The 24,158-nt window shown below is 38.1% G+C and overlaps 4 protein-coding genes across 5 annotated transcripts; 1 reads left to right on the forward strand and 3 right to left on the reverse strand.

Annotated features, from left to right (window-relative positions):
• Positions 1-4,342: 4,342 nt before the first annotated feature.
• Positions 4,343-7,049, forward strand: LOC146458104 (uncharacterized). The gene has a single exon (XM_085091245.1). It carries the CDS (start codon positions 4,484-4,486, stop codon positions 6,134-6,136), a length of 1,653 nt encoding a protein of 550 aa, XP_084947371.1. The 5' UTR covers positions 4,343-4,483; the 3' UTR covers positions 6,137-7,049.
• A 1,716-nt stretch (positions 7,050-8,765) lies between these two features.
• LOC146458105 (uncharacterized) lies at positions 8,766-10,100 on the reverse strand. Its single transcript, XM_085091216.1, has one exon. The coding sequence runs from the start codon at positions 10,098-10,100 to the stop codon at positions 8,766-8,768; it is 1,335 nt and encodes a 444-aa protein (XP_084947342.1).
• Positions 10,101-11,613: 1,513 nt separating this feature from the next.
• Positions 11,614-13,992, reverse strand: LOC146458106 (uncharacterized). The gene has a single exon (XM_085091305.1). It carries the CDS (start codon positions 13,920-13,922, stop codon positions 12,402-12,404), a length of 1,521 nt encoding a protein of 506 aa, XP_084947431.1. The 5' UTR covers positions 13,923-13,992; the 3' UTR covers positions 11,614-12,401.
• A 1,186-nt stretch (positions 13,993-15,178) lies between these two features.
• On the reverse strand, positions 15,179-21,955 carry LOC146458107 (uncharacterized). 2 transcript variants are annotated; one of them, XM_085091229.1, is made up of 7 exons: positions 21,885-21,955; positions 19,634-19,778; positions 18,687-18,761; positions 17,757-17,831; positions 17,088-17,168; positions 16,453-16,533; positions 15,179-15,441 (listed from the first exon to the last, which is right to left on the reverse strand). In XM_085091229.1, the coding sequence occupies exons 2-7, from the start codon at positions 19,769-19,771 to the stop codon at positions 15,418-15,420; spliced, it is 474 nt and encodes a 157-aa protein (XP_084947355.1). In that variant the 5' UTR covers positions 19,772-19,778; positions 21,885-21,955; the 3' UTR covers positions 15,179-15,417. The 2 variants fall into 2 exon arrangements, with proteins under 2 accessions (XP_084947355.1, XP_084947356.1); XM_085091230.1 differs by lacking the exon at positions 17,088-17,168.
• Positions 21,956-24,158: the final 2,203 nt, after the last annotated feature.

The raw sequence follows: 24,158 nt of genomic DNA on the forward strand, positions 1-24,158 counted from the left end.
GGGTTGGTGATGTTTACATATGATTAGTAGAGTGCGCATGTTAGCAAACAACTTATAATTGAATTTAGAAGGGATGGTGATGTTTATATATGATTAGTAGAGTGTGCGTGTTAGCAAACAACTTATAATTGAATTTAGAAGGGATGGTGATGTTTATATATGATTAGTAGAGTGTGCGTGTTTGCAAACAACTTGTTATTGAATTAAGATATGACGGTAATGTTTATATAAGATTAGTAGAGTGCGCGTGTTAGCAAACAACTTGTTATTGAATTAAGATATGATGGTGATTTTTATATAAGATTAGTAGAGTGCGCGTGTCAGCAAACAACTTTTTATTGAATGCATGAAGAAGGGTTGGTGATGTTTACATATGATTAGTAGAGTGCGCATGTTAGCAAACAACTTATAATTGAATTTAGAAGGGATGGTGATGTTTATATATGATTAGTAGAGTGTGCGTGTTTGCAAACAACTTGTTATTGAATTAACAAGGGATGGTAATGTTTATATAAGATTAGTAGAGTGCGCATGTTAGGAAACAACTTGTTATTGAATTAACAAGGGGTGGTAATGTTTATATAAGATTAGTAGAGTGTGCGTGTCAGCAAACAACTTTTTATTGAATGCATGAAGAAGGGTTGGTGATGTTTATATATGATTAGTAGAGTGCGCATGTTAGCAAACAACTTATAATTGAATTTAGAAGGGATGATGATGTTTATATAACATTAGTAGAGTGCGCATGTTAGCAAACAACTTATAATTGAATTGAGAAGGGATGGTGATGTTTATATATGATTAGTAGAGTGCGCGTGTTGGCAACCAACTTATAGGTGAATTAAGAAGAGGTGGTGATGTTTATATAAGATTAGTAGAGTGCGCATGTTAGCAAACAACTTATAATTGAATTTAGAAGGAATGGTGATGTTTATATAACATAAGTAGAGTGCGCGTGTTAGCAGCCAACTTATAGGTGAATTAAGAAGGGATGGTGATGTTTATATAAGATTAGTAGAGTGTGCGTGTAAGCAAACAACTTATAATTGAATTTAGAAGGAATGGTGATGTTTATATAACATAAGTAGAGTGCGCGTGTTAGCAACCAACTTATAGGTGAATTAAGAAGGGAAGGTGATGTTTATATAAGATTAGTAGAGTGTGCGTGTAAGCAAACAACTTATAATTGAATTTAGAAGGAATGGTGATGTTTATATAACATAAGTAGAGTGCGCGTGTTAGCAACCAACTTATAGGTGAATTAAGAAGGGAAGGTGATGTTTATATAAGATTAGTAGAGTGCGCGCGTTAGCAAACAACTTCTAATTGAATTTAGAAGGAATGGTGATGTTTATATAACATAAGTAGAGTGCGCGTGTTAGCAACCAACTTATAGGTGAATTAAGAAGGGAAGGTGATGTTTATATAAGATTAATAGAGTGCGCGTGTTAGCAAACAACTTATAATTGAATGAAGAATGGATGGTAATGTAAGAATAGTAGAGTGCGCGTGTTAGCAAAAGGAAAAGAATCATACCTGTATCGATAAATAAGAAAGGAATAATATGTTTATATTATCAAACACATGGGTTTATGGGTTTATGGGTTACCAAAATAACTGACAAATAAAGCGAGAAGGAATAGCAATGATTATTTGCGCTACTGTTAATAATCGCCAAATATTAAGAATGATGTGGTAATATTTGTACAAGATTTAAGAGTGCTTGGGAAAACGTGCATATGGTATGTTAAAGATTTAAATGGCAGGTTCGCTAAAATGAAACAACAATTGTCTAAAGCTAAGTGAAATACAATTTTAGGGTGAGACGTTAAATATGGTACGACTTTTTAAATTTTAGACTTGGTAGGTCAGAGTCAAAATTCTCCCTTTTAGTTTTCATAAAGTGAGAAAAATTTACAAGAGACAATGGAATTTTTAAATCAGGATTATTTTCACTTTCACAGGTAGGCGTTTTATACATACTTCGTGACCAGCTTCATGTAAATATGGATAAAGGCAATAAGTTCTCCGTGCATTTAACTCTTTCACTTCCGGGTTTTAGAACCGAGCTGTGTCTGATGTGGTAATTTTTGAGTCCGTGGATGAGGTCCTTAAGTGAGACCATTCAAATAAAAGCTACTGAGCGTACCTTCCCGTGGTACTGTTTCTTATAGTGTGCAAGTTGGTTTGTAATTATTTAACATTTATAGGGTTTATGACTGAAATCCTACAGAGCGAGCTCTCCCATCAAGGCTGATGCGTAAATGGCTTTTTAAATACGTTCAGAAAACCAAATTATATTTTTTCCAGTTTCGAATTCCAGAGTGAAAGAGTTAAAGGTGTTCACCAGGAATCGCACACCGCAGTTAGTCGGCAGGGTTGCCACAATCAGGGAAAGACTGACTTTTTCAAGATCAGGGAAGAGTTAAGGAATTTTGCATCAAGTTAGGAAAATTCTAAGCAGTCATTGAGGGAATTTTAGTTTTCTCTATCCAAAAGGTTTGCAAAAGATTTGGAAAAGGTAACATTATTTCAGAAATATCTGCGAATGAATTCATTTCTGCAGCTTCTTCGCCGACTTTATTGTCAAAGGATTTGTCTTGGATGATCAGTGAAGAGTAAGCGAGGCAACTTTTTTTTTATCCTGATGAACGGCAACCCTGGCGGCTGGTCTTGTTGTTTCTACCTTTCGGGTTTGAAACGACAGCTTTCTTAGGCTAACTGATAATGAAAGTTTTTTTGTCCATGACTGCTAGTTTTTTACCCTTTTAGCAACTTAAGTAATCTAGTTATGTTATCGTTTCTATAAGTTAGCCACGTTGTGTTTCGTTTCGGCCCAGCCCGGGAGGTCTTTGAATGTGGGGTACGGCTGGCCCGGGGTTTTCCTCCTAGGAGCAAGTGGACGTACGGAGAGGTTTTTCACCCAGCTGTTGTTCCACAACCCCCTTTAATTTAAAGCTAGCTTTTGTTTCAGTTGTTAAGTTTTATGGCCAGCCTCTCTGACTCGTGTCCTCTTAGCAGTATGTTAAGTTATATATCAACAGTTCAGTTTACAGAACAATAATAAACGTTCAATCTCAAAGTTCCAGTTATACAATCATTCCTCTTATATTGGTGGGTTCCGAAAATCCTATTACCTTGTTGAGCCCCAAGAGAAGTATTCTTCGAATCGTATTTCATCGATTGGTTGTAATTTATTTGTAAACTTGCGCGACGTGTTTAAAAAATTATGAATATTTTGAACATTTAGCTTTCAAAATGAAATAAAATGAACACGACAGAATGCAGACTGGATCGCCAAATACGTAAGTACTAGGCCGGGCTCAAACTGTCGAGTCGCTTTTACCAATTTCGGTTTCTGGATTTTTTTCAATGTAACACGAATAAACCCAACCAACCCAATTTGGTCCCAATAGGACACGACCAAAGGAAAGGATCAGTTTAATTTGTTAACTGTAGTTCATGCATGTGTTTCATTGAAACTAACCGTGCTTTATGAGAGTTAATAAACTTTGGTGCTTTTCTTAGTCATCGCAAGGTTTTGTGGAGAGCGTGAGGACATGAATGGCGGTAAATTTTTCATTCTCTGGCCTAACTTGGACGCCGTTCCCACCAGTTCCGTTATTGATAAGTTCGGCCTCGTTGTACAAGTTGGACGAATTGCAATAATCGCGAAGAAGTGGAAAAAAAAGGAGGATTTAGCGCGGACTGAATTCACTCGCCTGCAGCTTGAGCATCCACTAACTGTTAATCTAGACCTTACCACGTTCATCATTACCTTAGAGAACAAGCCGGCATTCTATTTGGTAATCAAGCCGCGGTAAAGGCTTTTTTGTTTGTTAATTACAGGCACTTGAAGCTAATAATCATTAAATTAAATGCCGTATAGACAGACTTAAGTGACCACTTAAGAGCTTAGATCTTGGATCTTTGTTGTATTTCATAATTAATATGTACTGGATATTACTGTGACTGGCATTATTATTAGTCTTAAGTGCAGTAAACCCTAGAGCTCCATCCCTTTCAATCGACATAATTCTTTCTCAATATAAGATAAAATATGATTATATTTTTTTGGTTAAATTTCAAAAAAAAAAAAAAAAGAAAAGAAAAGAAAAAGAGGAAGCAGCTTGTCCGTGTTTTAAGCGTGCGTAGGCCGGTTTGGAACACTACCAAGCAGAACCTTTTCCACGGTCACGGATCGAAGCAAAGTGTTACGGGTGTTTGAAATGTTTGATTGCAACTAAGTACTATTGACAAAAGTCATAACTTTAAAGCCACCCAACCCTTTAGCAGGTAAACCTATTAAACTTTAACTAGAGAGCACCGTATTTATCACGAAACGTAATTTACTTTTGAAACCTCGAATTAAGTAAAAAGAACGCATTTTGGAATTCGAATATAAACTCTCCCACGATTGCTATTAAGATTTAAGCTACTGGAACTTTAAAAGTAACATTAGCTTAAAACATTAGGTGAGGCAATGCGATTTTTCTGGACAGTTTATATCTTCAAGCTGCTGTTGCCTTTATTTGCTTTTAACGCAAATATAGGATGGTCGAAGGAAAAAAACATGCCCATGATTTCGGAGCAAAAATTAACAACACTTAATACTGATGAATTGGAAAGAAACAGGTCAGTTGTTAAAAATCATAACATGACTTCAAGGAAACTCAAATCACTTAGGAGAGCCATGGAATGGAATCCTTTGGAAATGACGTTTCTCAAAAATCGTTTTCAATCTGAAGAGGATAAATTAATGTTTTCATTCGGTGGAGACAGCGCTAGCGGAGTCCTCGAACGAAATGCCACAACAAGTGGACTGAAGAACGTCATCTTGCAATCACTGAGTGGTAAAAACATCAGCATCGCCATCTTGGGTGGTTCTATTTCAGCCGGTGGTGGACTGCATCTGGATGAGGAAGACTTTAGAGGATTATACTATCGTGTATTTGCGGACTGGTGGCAGCAAACCGTACAACCTTTCACTGGCTCTAATGCCATACTTCATAACCTTGCTGTGGGTGGAACGAGCAGCAACTTCTTCGCCTTTTGTTACAAAGCTTTGATCAACCCAGTCACTGATGTAGACATTGCGCTTCTTGACTTCACAGTCAATGATTATATGCTGTTTAAAGACTCCAAATTTCCCATAGCCTTGTCACTGGAACAGCTAACCAGGGAAGTTTTAAGCAACAAAAAACCGCCAGCGATTATATTTGTGAACTTTGTGCGAGGCGAGTCAAAAACTCCCATGTGTAACAATCTCGAGAACCATGGACAGACGGCCGTAGCTGAAAATTACGGAATAACCTCCGTTAGTCTACGCAATTTCTTCTGCTCTGGTCATTTCAGTAAGCCGGAAAATTTTAAAAAGATGTTTAGCTCAGATGGAACACATGCCAGTGTCTTGGCGCATTCAAAAATTGCTTTGATGATCATAAACTATGTGCGACAAACGATCTTAAGAGTTCTCGACTGGTTGGATATTCCAGGTGATAGAAGGACTCTTGTAAGCCCAACGTTGCATTCAAATGACTCTGCTATGTCCAGTCATCCCCAGAGTTTCCACATAAAACTCCCAGAGGCTCTGTTCGAGCAAAACAGGGTAGAGTTTCACGACACCCCACTCTGTTATACACAAATTACACCAGATGGAACTAAAAATGAGTCAATCCACCAGACTCTACAGGTCAATAAAGTTGGTAATTTTGGTTTTCATTTCATGCCAAAGCAGTACATAAAACAGCCCGGCGAAGCGAATCGAGACGCAAGTCAATATTTTCATCATCATAAGTCCCGCACTGACGCTTTTGGTGGATGGAAAGCACAGACTGTCAATTCTATGTTGGAATTGGCTATATTAATACCTTTAACCTTGAAAGAAAAACAAATATTAAAAAGAAACATTGCCATAGCCATTAGAACGCACAGTAACGGAGGAACCGCAAGAGTGTGGTTAGATGAGTACGAGGAAAAGGGAGTTTTAATAAATACTCGCTCCCCTTTTGGGCACACAAGACTTCATACCATTGCGCGACACGTGACACCGGGACGCCACGTGCTCAGTGTGAGGACGGAAACCCCTGGGATATTTATTTTATCAGGGATTATGACTGGACCAACGTACAATTGACGGTCTATTTCTTGCTTTTCCCACCTCCTGCAAGATGTCACGGGAAGGAATGGACGAACTTGGAGGGCGAATTTGACAATGAATTGCACCTGGGGGAAGGAGGGAGAGGTTTTCAATAAGATGGAGCAACTTGAACTCCTGTTCGTCTTATTTATTTACTTGTTTTGTTTTGTCTTGAATTTCTGCGGAAATACCCATGGAAGCACTTTCTACACAAGCCTTTGCCAAAAGGCTTCCTTTTCTCCCCCTCCCTCCCCCTCTCACACGGAGCCCCGGAGCCGGCCTAAAGCTTCTTGAGATGAGTAGAATTGTTTTCGGAGTTTTCTGTAGTCGCAGATAATGGTTAAAGAAAACTCCCATTTATCCTTAGAGGCGTTATGTAACCAGCCATGGAACCCTAATTAACTCCTCATATTTGTACCATTTCTGAAAAAAAAAAAACCAGCACTTCCAAGTTACAATTCGACCCGGAACCTTTGAATCGAGTTACTCAACGGACAGCTCTTTGGTACTCTATGGGCAAACAATTACATTTGCATTTACGTTGTTAGGTTTTTCTTTTTCTTTCTTTGAAGGTAGACAAAGGAATAAGGTGGTGAAACAACCAAGGGGATTATGTATCAAAAGTAATTTGAGAAAAGGAAATTATAAGTAATTAAATTTAAAACTTATAATTAATATAGATTAGTCTGTGTAGTATCAGTTCTATCATTGTTTGCTAGTTAACTTGTAATACTTTTTTGTTTTTTACTTACATATTCATTTTTTTAATCATTATTATCATTCTTCTTTTATTTTTTTTTTAAAGGAAACCTCCACTCTTTAAAAACATTAACGTTAAGTTGTTAAAAATAAATACATACAGACGTTGTTTGTCAATTGTTTACACTCTGATTGTTGATTGACAGCTGAAGGTGTGAATGGCCAGGCCACGCCCCTTTTATACCGGCTCAGTCTCCTGTGTAAGGCGGAAAACTAACATCGTTTGAACTCTGTTAATTGTTCAAGGTTACAAATAAATAAAAAAAATAGTAAATATACTGTTCCTACATACTAAGGCCTAATAGTTAAAACGTGTTCAACTCAGCTCTAGAACTGCTAAACATCAAATTTTATTATTTGATTAATATTTCACCAGTATTAAGTGATTCGGGAAATCAATACCTCGTCATTTTTTTTTTTTTTCAGACGGTTTTATAAGTTTTCTTATCAGGCAGTATATGGGTAGTTTGAGGTCTATCATATTTCATGAGTCATATTCCATTTTTATCAAAGAAATAGATTTCGCTGATAACTTTTCTATCAACTTCTCTTGGCAAGTAGCTAACAAATATGAAATACGAACGGACAAATTTAATTTTCTTAAAATTTTGTGATTCGAATTTTTAGCACCCCGGGCTGCGCTCTGTTGCTCGAAACCAGCTGACGGGATCGTGAATTTTGCAAGACTTGCAGCTGTTAGTTTTGGAGAATGAGGGAGAATGCATGAGCAGATCATTCAAAACCTCCTATAAATTCGCTTGGTTTAAACGATACCGTTGACGTTTACAGTGTGATGATTCCGATCATGAGCTTTTAAAAGCTTTTTTTTTTTTTAAGTTTTTAAAGGTTGTGCCCTCAGATTTAATCTACTTTAAGCACTTATCCGGCAATATATGCGATTTTCAAAGGAATAAATTTCAAAAGTGTTTCGTACTCACAGATTCTTCTACATATCAGTGGAAATTTCCATCCATCGTCTATGAAAATCTGTTAAAACATTTGGCCGCAATTCAGCTTCTGTTCCTCAAGTGAGAAGTGAAAGTTGTGAAATTCCACAAACACGGCCATATTTTCATCGAACATGTCATCAACAAATGTTAGCAATAAACCAGGAAATAAGATAGCTATCGCTTTGAAATTTGTTCACGAAGCAATATCAAACATTTCTTACCAATTTGATTGTAATAAAAACCCTGGAAAAGTTTCATTAAAGCTGTCATGTAACGAGATAAATCGATCACATTGCAGCGAATTCACCGTCCACTGTCCACCATCATGTTTTTAGCCGCTGACCAGTTCGTTTATTGGCTCAAAAAAATATGAATGCTGGCACCTTTTCGCCTCCTCCCACCCCCCCCCCCCCCCCGCCCCCACACTTCGTCTGTTTGTTAATAAATAACCCCCTTTCGTGGCTCGTATTGAAGTATAATGCCCAAGGCTGAAAGATTGTCAGAACAAGATCAACAGCTGGCCAAGAAGCGAAGCTTCGAGGGCAACGGTGAAATTTTGAGGACAATTTTAAAGCCGAGGGCATTATCCGATATACCAGCCAGACGGAAAGTGGTCTTTTAAACCACTTCCGACCAATTTCTGAAACGCGCGCGCTTTACAGCGGACAAGACAAAAATACCACTGATGGCCACGGCGTGATTGCCGACAAATAAATCCAACCAAGCTAGTTAACTACATTTTATTAAATTGTTTCTTAACTCAACTTAATTTTTTTCTTTATTTTTGTCGTCGAAAAAAAATCGGGTGGTTGTTATCGTCTGATAATGGTCGGCTGATTTTGTACCACGTGACGTGTTTGGCTGGGTTATACTTATGAATATAGGTAGAAATACTCTATAAAAGCGCAAAATTTGACTTATTTTGTTAATTTGGAGCTCGCTCCAGCCAGAACACCACACAATGTAATTATCCCAGCATCCAATGTGTTGACGTTCAATGAGTGACATCCAGAGGTCACGTGGTTCGCAACAGTTGCCAGGCGCGTTTGACCATCAACTGAATAAGTATTGATAACGATGCCGGGCATGCGATCATCCAACCAAATCCGAGCTTTTCCCCCGAAGCCGTGTGTACGAAATACTACAACTACAGATCTAGTGACATTAAAACCTAACATGTCATCTTGTGGTAAACAGATGTGCAGTTTTAAACTAGAGTTTTCTTTCTCTGCTTGCCATCCGCCAAAGCCATCGGATCTTGAAGGCGCAACTATACCCTGTACGCGTATGCGAAAGCCCATAGTTTCGTTTTTAACTTCTTTAAATCCTATATTTTTGGTCTCCTTTACATATAGCGAAGGATTAAAGTACTTATCATTGATATCTGGTGTGAGTAGAGTAAAGCAAAGAGGTTTTGTACCACTATTGTCCTTTTCCATGGAGTAAAAGGCATGCCTTGGCAACTGCCGTGAAGGTTCCCTAAATAACCCAAGCTGTGAGCTATCTATGGCTCCCAGTAAGGAATTGCGGACAATGTCAATAATCATCAAGGCAATTTGTGCATGCCCGATAATGCTTGCGTGATTGCCATCGGATGAAAACATTGCTGGAGTTTTTCTATTTCCGGGATTTGGACATAATGAGCTTCGCAAACCTACGCTTGTGATCCCATAATGCCAGGCAAGCATGGTCTGTCCGTGGTTTTCCAGATTGTCACACTGGGCTATGCCTCTGTCACCTCGAATAAAGTTTACAAAGATGACTGCTGGAGAATTCGGTTCACTCAAGACGCTTCGCGTGAGTTGCTCGAGAGGTAATGCCATTGGCAATGAAGAGTGTTTAAAAATCATGTCGTTAAGTGAAAACTCAAGAAACACGATGTCCATAGAATCTTGGGGTTTCAATAAAGTTTTATAACAATAGGAATAAAAGTTGCTAGAAGTGCCCCCTACCGCCAGATTGCGAAGCATAACCTTAGAGTCCGTGAATGGCTGTATAGCTTTTTGCCACCAATCAATAAACACTCGGTAATAAATGCCATTAAGATCCGAGTAATCATAGACTAATCCACCTCCCGCCGATGTTGATCCGCCCATTACCGTAACGCCAATGTCTTGACCCAGTAAAGCCTTTCTCACAATGTTTTGAAGACGTTCTTTCGTTGTTTCTCGTTCGATAGCCGCGTTATCGAGAAGCTTGGGCGTCAGAAGAATATCCTGCAAGGACTTGAATTTGTCTTTGTAATACCACATCTCGAAAATATTCCCTTGAACCGAGCGTTGGAGTGCATTAAGTTGGACAGGGTTATTTAACAAGCTCTCTCTTTTATATTGCTCATCAGTTGAAGAATAGAATTGTCCCTCGCACGACAAAGTAAATAACATGTCACCGAAAATAAGCAAAATGATATAGCGCCTTGGAGTTAGCTTCCTTTCCATCTGAATTGTTAGCTTTGTCGTTATTTGCTTGAGTAAAGCCGAAAACATCATGAATCAAGGCTCTTGACCTGTTGAATATGCCGTAATCTTATTTTTCCCTGAAATAGAAATACGTTTCCCGCCCTTCAGAAACAACCGGTGCCAAAAGACTCACTTAGACGTTAAAGACTGGTACCTGGCTGTTGGTAGGACTAGCTCGGGATTTTTTAACTTTCTCTGTGTAGAGTACTAAGTGGGGTTGTCATGAGAATTTTGTTCCTTTTTCTTTTTTTTTTTTTTCTTTTTTTTTTTTGCCAAACTAATCAGTTTTCCGTAGGGCGAAGGGAAAAATCCGGATTCTCACCTTTTCAAAAATCAGAACAAAATCCAGCGAACTAGTTCGACCGTAGATGCCTTTGTTAAAACTAAAATATTTTTTAAACTCGTCACTAAACGGACAGGTATCGGCTGGTGGAAATTCATTGAAAGAAAACCAAATAATAAGCTTTCTTCAACAAGTTTTTTACGAAAAGGTTCAAGCAGGCACGCGAGGGTTTATCTCGCCAGGGAAGTTATGATTTCTCAGATTCGCTCTTATGAAGGACCAATGCTCGAACTGCATGAGCTCTCGAACCTTTTTACGGTGGCAAATTATCATCAACCCTGTTGAGAAAACCAAATATTCGTTTCCCTTCCTCTAGTTATGTTATTCGCAGCACCATAATTTATTTTGAAACATAATATTGTTGTTTTGTCTTTATCAACTTTGAAATTGTAACATCCTCATAAAACATACCACGAGTGTTGGTGTTTTTGATGTCTCACTGTTGCACAGGTAGCCTGCGAACGCAGACGAATTTCCTGCTGTAGAAGGGGCAGCCGGAAATACGTCTGCGTTCGCAGGCTATAGCACAGGCCGAGAACTAAATGAAAACAAAATTATAAAATCTTTAACTTGTTCAATAGAGGACTGGCTTTCCAAACTTCCGCTTGATTGTCTTGAGTAATTATTTGAGTCTGACGGCTGTCCTGTAATCAAACGACTTAAACCTGTGCATGTCTTACCGTTCTTTTTCCCCGAATGTGGCTAAAAACCTGTCTAAGGAAAGCTTCACGAAGCGCAGGATTCATACCCCAACCTTCCAGCTGTAAGAGAGGAATTTGTTTTGAAGGAAAAATATCCAGAACAGAACAGAAAAGCAAACAAAACGAAAAACAAAACAAAGGCTTCCCTCCTCTCCCCCCCCCCCCCCCCAAAAAAAATAATATTTATAATAAAAACACACAAAATTTTAAATTCTCCCTCGTGATTTCCATAAATTATTTTTATTGCTGCTTGGAAGAAATCTTTTCTATATCAGCGCAATAGCTCTTCCGTCAGGAAGTACCATGAAATACCGATTTTTCTAAACACCTAAGGAAACTTACCGAAGCAAATCCAAGGGAAAAAACTTTTTGTTCGAAAAATCGAGAGTTTCGAAAGATCGGGGGTTCGAAGAATCTAGATTCCATTGTACTGACGACATGATTTTTGATTGGTTTATTTGGTTAAAAGTGGTCACGTGGTATTTTCTTGTCTTCACTATTGGCTCCTTTTGCACCTCACCCCCTCCCCCCTAATCATCACTTCGTCTGTTTGTTAATAAATAAGCCCCTTGAGCGGCTTGTATTGGACGATAATGCCCAAGGCTGAAAGAGTGTCAGAACAAAAAACAACTGGCCAAGAAGCGAAGATTCGAGTGCAATGGTAAAATTTTGAGGACAACTTAAAGCCGAGGGCAGTATCATCCGATATACCAGCCAGACGGAAAGTGTTTTTTTAAACCACTTACGATTAAGTTCTGAAATGAGCGCGCTTGACAGCAGAAAAGACAAAACTGCCGCTAATGGCCACGGCGTTGGTTCCCGCCAAATAAATCCAACCAAGCTAGTTAACTGCATTTTATTAAGCTGTTTCTTAATTCAACTTAACTTGTTTCTTTATTTTTTTCGTCGAAAAACATCGGGTGGTTGTTATCGTCTGATAACGGTCGGCTGATTTTGTATCACGTGATCATGACGTGTTTGGCTGGGTTATACTTGTGAATATAGGTAGGGGTGCTCTATAAAAGTGCAAAATTTGCTTTATAAGGTTCACTAAGAGTTCGCCCCAGCCAGAACACCACACAACGTAAATTTCCCGGCGTTCAATGTGTTGACGTTCAATGAGTGACATCCAGAAGTCACGTGGTTCGCAACAGTTGCCAGACGCGTGTGACCAAATATTGAATAAGTATCGATAACGATACCGGGCTTGCGATCATCCAGCCAAATCCGAGCTTTCCCCCCGAAGCCGTTAGTACGAAATACTGCAACGACAGATCTAGTGACATTAAAACCTAATATGTCACCTTGTGGGAAACATATTTGCAGTTTTAAAGTCGAGTTTTCTTTCTCCGCTTGCCATCCGCCAAACCCATCGGATCTTGAAGGTGCAACCAAATCGTGTCCCTGTACGCGTTTGTGAAATACGATAGTTTCGTCTTGAACTTCTTTAAATCCTATATTTTTGGTCTCCTTTACATTCAGCGAAGGATTAAAGTACTTATCATTGATATCTGGTGTGAGTAGAGTAAAGCAAAGAGGTTTTGTACCACTATTGTCCTTTCCCATGGAGTAAAAGGCATGCCTTGGCAACTGCCGTGAAGGTTCCCTAAATAACCCGCCAAGCTGTGAGCTATCTATGGCTCCCGGTAAGGCATTGCGGGCAGTGTCAATAATCATCAAGGCAATTTGTGCATGCCCGATAATGCTTGCGTGATTGCCATCAGATGAAAACATTGCTGGGGTCTTAATATTTCCGGGATTTGGACATAATGAATTTCGCAAACCAACGCTTGTGATCCCATAATGCCAGGCCAGCATGGTCTGTCCGTGGTTTTCCAGATTGTCACACTGGGCGACGCCTAGCTCACCTCGGATAAAGTTTACAAAGATGACTGCTGGTGAATTCGGTTCACTCAAGACGCTTCGTGTGAGTTGCTCGAGAGATAATGCCATTGGCAATGAAGAGTCTCTAAAAGCCATGTCGTTAACTGAAAACTCAAGAAACACGATGTCCATAGAATCTTGTGGTTTCAATAAAGTTTTATAACAATAGGAATAAAAGTTGCTAGAAGTGCCCCCGACCGCCAGATTGCGAAGCATAATCTTTGAGCCCGTGAATGGCTCTATAGCTTTTTGCCACCAATCAATAAACGCTCGGTAATAAATGCCATTAAGATCCGAGTAATCATTCATTAATCCACCTCCCGCCGATATTGATCCGCCCATAACCGTAACGCCAATGTCTTGACCGAGTAAAGCCTTTGTCATAATGTTTTGAAGACGTTCTTTCGTCGTTTCTCGTTCGATAGCCGCGTTGTCGAGAAGCTCGGGCGTCAGAAGAATATCCTGCAAGGACTTGAATTTGTCTTTGTAATACCACATCTCGAAAATATTTCGTTGAACCGATCGTTGGAGTTCATTAAGTTGGACAGGGTTATTTAACAAGCTGTTTCTTTTGTATTGCTCATCAGTTAATGAAAGGACTTGTTCCTCGCACGGCAAAGTTAATACCATGTTAATAGCATTGAAAATAAGCAAAATATTGCCACTCATATTTAACTTCCTACCCATCTGAATTGTTATCTTTGTCGTATTTTCTTGAGCGAAGGCGAAAATATTATGAATCCATTGACATGTTGAATCTTATTTTTCTGTTATGATGGAAAAAAATTTCCGCATTTCAAACAACCGGTGCCAACGGGCTCACTTAAGACGTGAAATGCTGGTACCTGGGTGTTGGTGGGACGTACTAGCTGGGAATTTGTAAATTTTCTCTGTGTAGGGTACTAAGGGGGGTTCATTTATCATGAGAATTTCGTTGCTTTTTGTCCCAAACTAATCAGTTCTCAGGGCGTAGGGAAAAAGTTCCCGGGCAGAATTAAAACCAGGATTCCCACCTTTTTAAAAGTCAGAACAAAAGCCAGCGAACAAGTTTGATCGTAGATGCCCTTAAAATGTTAATATTATTTTCTTTTAACTCGTCGCTAAAACACAGGTATCGGCTGGTGGAAAGTCATTCTTTTGTTGTCTTCAAAAGATTTATGGCTTAGGGAGAAGGTCTTTGCTCTTTTAAAAAACCCTACAAAGAAATCGCCTGTGCTCTGTTACGAACTCTTTTCAAGATGAACACTGAAAACCAGCGAAATCTGTTTAGTTTAGTTTATTTAACCATTATACATACTTACATTATTTATCACCTGAAGGAAGGAGGTGGGGGAGGCGGACGATTTAGGGGCCGTGGAATCACGGATCACATGGTTTTCAGAAGAATAGGACGGGGGATCAGCGATAATTGAGAGGCATTAGCCCAGCCGAGTGGTTTTATACCCGATAAAACACGTGCTGCGAGTTTTTTGAACGGCTTCAAAAACATTCCTGGAAAAGCGTGTGTCAATAGAGTTCATACCAATTACGCTTTTCTGAACGTTGGAAATTAGTATACGTGAAAAACATCGCATACTAATGAGGAGTGTTTTATCAGCTGCTAAAACACCGCATACTAATATGAAGGAGGTTTATCGATATAAAGTCAAAAGCACGTGATGTATTTTCGACCATTTGATAGGTCAATGGGCTTATGAATTATTAATGAGTTTTGAATGTGTATATCAACAATACCAATTGAATTGGTATTTATTACTGTATTCTCCTCCTTTTGATATAGACATAAATTTTTGTTTTATGCTTTGGCCTCAACCTGGCCCAATATGATCACCAACAACGATCGCAGATGATCGCATTGTTAAACATATTATGGGGCTGGTGTTATTTTATCAGCCATATCAAGGACATATAATTATTCACCAAGAAAATAATCTACAACTCAATATCATTGCTCCATGTTAAGGTTTTATTATCATTTTTCACGTTGCAAATCTAGCGTCCATATTTGATGCAGTGGATGACACTTTTTTTCACAATTTATATTGAAACGAGTCGATTGGAAAAAGCATTACTTATTTACTCAAATATTTTCCTAGGAATTTCCATATATGTAAATGTTGGCTTTAGCTTGGTTGTCTTGTCGTTTGCCGGGTTGTGTTTGCTAGCTGTCTTCAGAGGTTTTTCATGTGGACCTTTTGGAGTCATCCTGAAAGTAAAGCAGAAAAGTGCTTGTGTAATCCTTTAACCCCTAATATCAAAGAACAAATTCTCCTATCTTGTCCCCACACTTTTCTTATAAAATTACTGGGGACAAGAAAAGTCACCTTGGGTAATCATATCCTTAATTCTCATGACCTCTGGGGTTAGATAACCCTTGATATTACAAGGAGAAATTTGATGATGATCACTGTTAGGGTTAACATTACCACCACAGATTGTTTTAATTGACTAAAATAAAAATATTGTGGAGGAGCGTATGCAGGTTTCTGATAAACACTCGTTTCCACGTCGTAAACTGACTTTTGTCTTTCACTAATTACATGGAGTAAAACATATTTCAACCTTAGGGGCAAAAGGAGGGGAAAAAATCAGAATAGCCTACGCCTAAAACCCAGCCGAGTTGTCCGCTTCATTTATGCAACGAGGAACAGCTCCCGTCGATTTACAGTTCAACCCACTGCAATAAATGAAATTAAACTAAGCGTTTTCAATTCAGGGTTTTACCCTTACTATTGTAGTTTGGTGCTAAACCCTAAAATACTGTTCCTTGCCTAAAAGGAGCTCTATTTACTCAGTTTTCCGCCTGATAAATGGGGTTCTGTTCTCGTGCATGTCAATACTATGAGGTAAAGGGATACTAGGTTGTGTAATCCTCATAAAGTGTCGGTTTGAGATGTGAAATCGAGTGTTCATTGGCTTTCCACCAGCATGGCGGTGATGACATCACGTCTTCTAAAATAGTTTAAAAAATCGAAGGGCAATGAAACCCGTGAGGGAGCGGAGAGGGGAATTATATATGAGGGGAGGAGAGGGTTTTGCGGTGCAAATTTCGTTTGAATTTCCCCGGTTTTGAGGTGGAGAGGAAAAAGTGTAACATCGATCTACTCCCTAAAGGAAGAAGCTCTTAGTCTAGGAACTGTCAACGTTTCTCATTTTGTTTCTCGGCAGCTTGAACACTAAAATGTCCCTCCCTCCCCCCACCCCTCACCCTGCATACCTGTTGTCTTTTCCCACGGATGTGCCCCAGATATGCATTGTTTAAAGCAGCCAATAAATCTTCATTTGACGTCCAGCCACCCTTGAACACAACACGATTAAACAACATCACTTTTTAGAACTTGGTTCACTTAATAAACAGACACGCGAGGGTGTATCTCATCAGGGAATTCAAGTAACGAATTCTTAGATTCGCTCTGACGAAAGGGCCAATGCTTGAAACATCAACTCTCGAACCTTTTTACGGTGGTCAATGACCTTATCAACTTTTTTGATAAAACCAAATATTCGTTTCCCCTCCCCCACTGACGCAGTACCACAGATTCTTTTGAAACAAACCCACTTATACTTTGAGGAGTGGCGAAGACGTAAGCTTTTGTATTTGTTTTGTTTGTTGATAATATTGTTGTTTTGTCTTTTAAAACTTCTAAACTGTAACATCCTGATGAAACATATCTCGAGCGTTGGTCTTTTTGATGTCTCACTATAGCACAGGCCGTGAACTAAATGAAAACAAAATTATAAAATCTTTAACTTGTTTTTCCAATGAAACTTCTGCTTGATTGTCTTGAGCAATTACTTGAAAGTCTAACGGCTGTCCTGTAATCAAACGACTTAAACCTGTGCATGTCTTACCGTTCTTTTTCCCCGAATGTGGCTAAAAACCTGTCTAAGGAAAGCTTCACGAAGCGCAGGATTGATACCCCAACCTTCCAGCTGTAAGAGAGGAATTTGTTTTAAGGGAAAAAAACAAATAAACAAACAAAACGGAACAGAAAAGCAAACAAAAACAAAAAACAAGGAAAGGGAAACAATTTTTGGTCCGAAGAATCGAGAGTTTCGAAAAATTCCATGTCTCTTGCCTATTCTTGCAAAGACATCTTTCATATATAATCTTATCTGCAGCGACGAGTAGAAGACGTCCGTGTTTCCAAAACATCGACTGCTTAAACTTTCACTTTTGGCGCCAAAAACGCCGTACTCGATCCACGCCCGCACAACGTCCCTACCGTTCGTCTGCTTATTAAGCTCTCTAATATCTTTCAAAGGTAACCATAAAACTTTTCAGACTCATAGTAAAGCTATATACCAGAAGACATAACGTTGATTATTGTTCTCAAAGTCTTAGTCACCCTTAATTACACAAATATCTCGAGTAAGGCTTTCATATCCTGTTCAGATTGTTTTATCCGACTAATTGTTTCGCACGTTCCAGAACAGTGAACACGAAAGCTAGCGCAGTCGAAAGAGAGCCTTTACATAATCTCTTATAAAGTTTGTCCAAGAAGTTAAAACGCTTCTTACCGTTCGCTTTCCACGGAAATGACCCAGATAAGCTGTGTTCAGTGCTTCTCCTAGCGGTGGATTGTCTTCTAAATCCTGGAAATGAAAAGCCAAGTACCAATTCAACTTCATCAAAGAAAAAGATACTTAGGAATTGAATCCGTGGTACACGTAACCAGAGTCTTTGTAACGTTGGATGCGCGGTGGTATGGTGGTTAGCGTATCAGTCTTCCGGTTGGAACGGATCAGAAGATCGGTGGTTCGAGGTTAGGTTGCAATTGGTCTCTTGAAGTTCATTACTGTGTTGTTTCCTTAGACAAGAAACTGTACTCCACCTTGTCTCTCTTCACCCAGGTGTATAAATGTGTCTCGGCAAGATAAACGCATAGTGCTGGGGATGGATTAGCATCCTGTATCTAGGGAGGAGTAGCAATACTGCTAGCTGCTTCATGCTACAGAAATCCGGTTAAGTCCCAGTCGTGTGGGCTACTTAGGATCTAAGTGTGACCTAACCATTACCTAATATGGGTCCAAGTACGAGTGCTCCTGGTAAGAACCGCCTTGGTTTCATTGACTGAATATTTGACTACAATTTATACGATCACCGCACATGCCTACCAAAGGAACATTAAGCGGCAATATGACTGCGCATGCTCGTCGCGCGTGAGCAATCTTACTTGGCGAAATGGCGGCATTTTTAAAATTCCCATTGCTTGTTCTCATTTCGCGTGGATAAGCCCAAATCAAAATAGATAAGGTTGTCGCTTTCAGGAAAGGTTCCTTCGAACTTCCTCCATCACATATCTTATTCAACAAAAAAAATATTGAGGTAACAGGTATGAATTTGGCGATTGAAGTGGAGCGTTCTTAATCGATTCACACTTGAATCTTCGGAGCATGCGCACTCATTTTGCCGCTGTGTCCATTAAAGCATTTTAAGACGTAATTTACCGTTCTTCGTCCACGGATGTGTCCAAAATAAGCATTTTTTAGTGCCTCTTCCAACGGGGGACCATTATCAGACTTCTGTAAAGAAAAATAAAGAAAAATAATGAAAAATCAGAACCTTAAAAGGAGAGTCATGGGGATTAATATTTGGTATAATTACGTTTATCTCTCAACAGAATCCTATCATTAATGACCCAGTTTTGTTATAAATTACCACCTCAGTGCACTAAACTGTCGATGAGTGTCTCTGGACACAGATGGGCTGGATCGAAATGGATTACATTTTGAAATAAGTTAGCATTTTTGTTTCCAAAATGTACCAGAACGGGTCCCGAGTTGTTTCTTTCAAGAATTCAGTTGAATTCTTTCTCTCGGTGTTCTAGAATTATTTTGCTACCGTATTAGTGAAGTTGTTGTTTACCATTTTCTTTAAAATAGGTAAAGATTTGATTCTAAAGCTCTCTCTCTGGAACTAGACGTTAGTACACCGACCGGAAAGTGGAACAAGAGGTTCGTGGGCCACAACTCCGCAATGATCATTACAAACTCGTTCCCAGGGTCTCTCGTCAGCCAGTCTCCGAGAACGAGAAAGGAGAGACCCTGGGAGTGAGTTTGTAATCATTACTGTGCCCTTCAATAACACAAAAACCTTGAACTTCAAAACCCAGCTGACGATTGTATTGTCCATCAAAGTCAACCAATCACAGAGCAAGAACGTTACCACACTTCCGTTGTGTCGACTAAAGGCAGAGAAAGGACGTTGCCGTCGGTGGTCTCAATAAACATCAGTATTTATCTGTTATTGAAGGGGTAATAACTATACGCTTTTCCGTAACCGTTTATTAAAGCGCCCAACGTCCGATGTTGCCTTAAGCTAAATCATAATTGGAAAGAGCCGACTTTGCGTCATATAAATCACAACTGTGTTTATATTTATTGAATTCACTCACCGTTCGTCTTCCTCTTATGTGACCAAAATATTTGGCGTTTAGTGCCTCGAGTAAAGGAGGACCTTGAGATTTTTTCTCTGTTTCACAGCTCGCCAGGTAAACCGTGAAGAAGAAGACGACAACAAGTCTTAGAAACATTATTGGCCTGAAACGAGAAATTTCATCTTAAATAAAATAGTCAACGATAAAGTCGGATAACGAGGAGGACAGTCGCTAAAATGAGAATAAAGACTGAATAGCTGCTAAACTATGAGATAAAATCTCGATCTCTAAACAAAATAAATGTGGTATTAAAGATAATCAATTTTCCAGTAATGAAGCATCATTTACGTTGAACGCTGTCTGTCAGATCAACGTGTCCTCACGCCCTTGAAAAATGAGGTTAAAACGGTACGAAAAGTGTTCACTGACACGGATATTATGCAAATAGTTTCATTGAAAGTTCCATATATGCAGTTATATTAAAATACATCGGAAAAAATTCCTTCCTTAAATTTAATTTCATCTTTCCCGCTTAAAAGCTTATGCTTTTCATTGGGGAAACATCAAAACAGGGTGGGTCACCAAAGTGGTTCATTTTGGCATTTTTTTAAGAGCAGAAATAAATAAATAAACGGAGAGGACAAAAACAGAGTTAATGTCGAAGCACAAGACATTTGTATAGTCTAAGAAAGTTTGTCATATGAAGGAAAGAAAGCAGGTGGACCCTAAATGTGTAAAAACTATTTATAAGCGAGCTGTCTTTCATGTAGGAAACCTTAAATTCCCCGAGCGAGGGCTACACAGTGTTCAATCCAAACATAAACAGTGTTATCTACAAAATCTGAAATCCATGTTCTATACCCAAGTTTGTTTCATGTTTTTTATTTTAACGTTAAAAGTTCGATGATGCGTTAGCTTGAAAATTCTATTCAATTAGTCTGAATGAAACAGAAATCATATCTATTGAATAGATTTGATCAAGCGTGAATGAAACAAGCCAAGATCTAATCACGACCTCTTAACGCTTCAAAGAGGAAGAAAACATATTAAAGACGTAAATTAGGGAGGTCCTTGATACATAATTAGCAGGAAAATGGCAAAGAAAGGAGACTGCCAAATCGCCTCTTATCACACAGTTGAAAAGTTAACTACATACTCAATATCGCATATGGGCGTTTCCTCGTTATCAAAATGATCTCGCGCGCGTCTTCAGGAACAAGATATGCCAATTGGAAGTTTGTGATATCAAGAACAACGCGACTATATAGAAATTCACTGTGAATACATGAAAATGATTTCATTATATAGTAAAGTGCGTGCTAAACCTCGTGCTAAACCATTGTTATGCGTCTTGGAATGAAAATGATTTCAGATCATCGGTCATTTTTGCGATAGGTTTTTCTTGCAACAGCAATTGTTTCACGAAGAACGTTCAGCGCAGAGCGATTGTGGTGTTAGGTGGTTAATGTCGCTCGCACAAATATACACATGTTCAAAAAAGAGATGAAAACCCGTTGTCAGTACTTTTTGGGACGACGGAGAACTGAGATGTAAAATGCAATAAGGTGGATTTGCGTTTCATGACTGATTCTTAAGCGGACTTCAACTAGTTCAGTCGAGTTCGAGTAGAAAGACTTGGCTTAGGAGTTTGATTTTTCGTCTAAGCACTGATTTTAGCATACGTAAGGAATAAATTCTGCATAAAAAGCTATCTTAGAATTTTGGGGTAAAGAGTGATTATATTCTAAATGCTTAAGCATTGATTTTAGTATTAGGGATATTTCAGGGGCTATTTAAGTCGGTTGTTTTCGCCCAGAGGCTGTGATCAGGAACAGAAATTTCACTGTCCACTAACATAGTTATTCCAGAAGCTGGCCCAAAAACGTTCTAGTTCATAATTATAATTCAAAACTTAATTCGAACTCATAACCTGGATAATTTCTTCCACACTTTTGATAGCTCGTGTTTAGGAAAAAGGAACAGGATCTACATAATAATCAGCAGATGAGATATTAAGCAAAAGCGGATAGCATGTAAAAGTTTCTTCATAATATTTACTCAAAAGAATACTTTAAAACAAAATTTCGCAGAATTTAATGATACCATCTTCGAGAAGAAACATGCACAATAAACAGAGGTATATTGACTCTTTAAATAAGTATAGTTAAAACGAAAGCTTAAAACTTTCAAAATCTCAATGGAAAACGAAATCGAAACGAATCCGAATAGAAAGCCATTCCACTAATATGTAGAAAATGCTTAAACTTACCCAAAATTTGTTGTTCGCTTCAAAAGCTAGGAGGCCAGCACAGTCGGGGATAAATGAACGTTGTCTGAAACAATAAAACTTTTATACCCACCGTTCTCGACATTTTCCCTGTCAACACTTCAATTATTTTTTTAATCACGTTGTCACTTATCATCATTTTAAAAATAAAATTTTCTTTCCCTCGCAATTAGTAGTTTCGTACCATCCGGTATCACTTCATTAACATCTGTGATCTTTTCATGCCTAGTCGCAATTACTTCTCCGCCTTTTGATTTAATATTATTACGACCACCTTGATATTAATCTTCGCAACCAAGAAAAAAAAATCGGATTGTTTTTTGTTCGTGAGATGTTGTTAAAAGGGGGCAAAAAAAAATTTAAGTTTAGTTTTTTTTTCTATAACACTTGGGTGTTCGAAACGATCTTTACAATACATTAAAGAGACATTTTTGTTTTTTCTTTCTTTAATTTTAAGCATTCGTTGAACGAAATCGGATAAAAGGATTTTAAATGCCGGATGCTGTTGAAAAGCTTTTGTAATAGCTTTTAATTTGAGTTTCTAATGAGAACTTTTATTTCCTTTCACGAACAACTATGTTCTGCAAAATCTTGAGTATGTTTGTTATTCAGATTTAACTTAATGACTCTTCATTTGTCTCTCAACTAACACATCTTAATTCTAGATTTAAAACTATTTCTAAAAGATAACTTTTCTTCAAAAAGTCGTCCTTTGTTTTGAATTTCTTTGTAAAGAAAAATCTCATGAATCACCATTTTTAGAACAATGCTTTAATATTCCATTTTTCTATTTCACTGTCCCGGTTATTTTTTTTTTTCGATACAAAATTAAAAATATGGCGATAAAAAATAGATGTGACAGGTCTTGAAATTTTATTTCTTCGGGTTATGGAAGTTTTTTTTCAGAAATTAATTTTAACTTTTCGCCAGCAGGCTGAAAAAGGACGTATTACATAGTGCACGAGGGAACAAAAAATAAAATGTAGTCAATAGTCAACTTTTATCGAACGAGAAACTTTATCTTCGATCTACTGATAAAATTGTAAATCCTTATATCCACTACTTCTTGTTGTTGTTGTTTTTTTAATTTAGATTTTTTCTGAGTAAACCTGCAGTTAAAAAAATAAACTCTAAAACTGATTATGCAGAAGGAAAACGAAGGATTATCTGATTAACAAATGGTTTTTGAAGAAAGGATAAATATGATAGCTGTGTTTGAATGGCTTTTTTCTACCTTTCGATGGTAAGTTCTAACGGAAACTGAATAATTTCTTCGCGCTACTTTTTTCGTAATATGGAACTACCCATTCAAGTCCATTCGTATGTTGAGCCAGGTGATCAATGTAGCAAGCATGAAAGATTGTGTTTTAGTGGAAGCTTAAAAACCTACACTATTTAAAAACGACAAGATTTGTTGTGCTGGAAAATGTGGCTAAGAAACAATTGTCCCTCGCCTTCTGTGAAATGGTTCACTTACATCGAGGAAAACACTATTGTTGAAACGGTGAATGGGTACCAATCAGTATTGCCATGAATGGTGAGATTTTAAAAGTGAAATATTGTGCGTTCGAAAGCAAAATAGATAAATTTTGTAATTTTACTTTTTGGAGTACAAAATTCAGTTAAGGATGTTTATATTTTAATTCTTTTTTATCCGGTAAACGTTTCCAATAGCCAACGTTTATAGACTATTTTAAATTAGCTCTTTTACCCTTTCGCAACATGGAGTACCTGAGTACAAATACTGAAGTTGGCAAGATATTGACATTAGCGAGAAATCACGAAAATGAAAGAGTGTTCCTTGAAATTGGAAATTATCTATAAATCCACTTTATAAAACATCACAACAAGAAGGCAATATTCATAAGCTTTGCTATGAATGTTCAAACTTTAGGATTTTATATATTCAAAGTAAAACAATTAAAATCACGTTTTACAGGATAACAAACTGCACCACAGGAAAGTACTGCTCAGTAGCTTTCATTTGAATGTAGGATTTGAACAGCAGACTCAAAAATTGGAACCACCTTAGCTTGTACAGCATAATAAACAGCACCATAGGAAAGTACTGCTCAGTAGCTTAAGGATTTCATCCAGAAACTCAAAAGTTAGAACCATCTTGTAGAGCATAATAAACAACACCACAGGAAAGCTTTAATTGGTAATGTCACATTTTAGTATTTCATCTATAGATTCAAAAATTAAAACCACCTTGTATAACATAATAAACAGTACCACAGGAAAGTACTGTCCGGT

This window comes from Pavona decussata, unplaced genomic scaffold (assembly GCF_977016875.1).
Source record: "Pavona decussata unplaced genomic scaffold, jaPavDecu1.1 SCAFFOLD_234, whole genome shotgun sequence".
Classification (NCBI taxonomy): domain Eukaryota; kingdom Metazoa; phylum Cnidaria; class Anthozoa; order Scleractinia; family Agariciidae; genus Pavona; species Pavona decussata.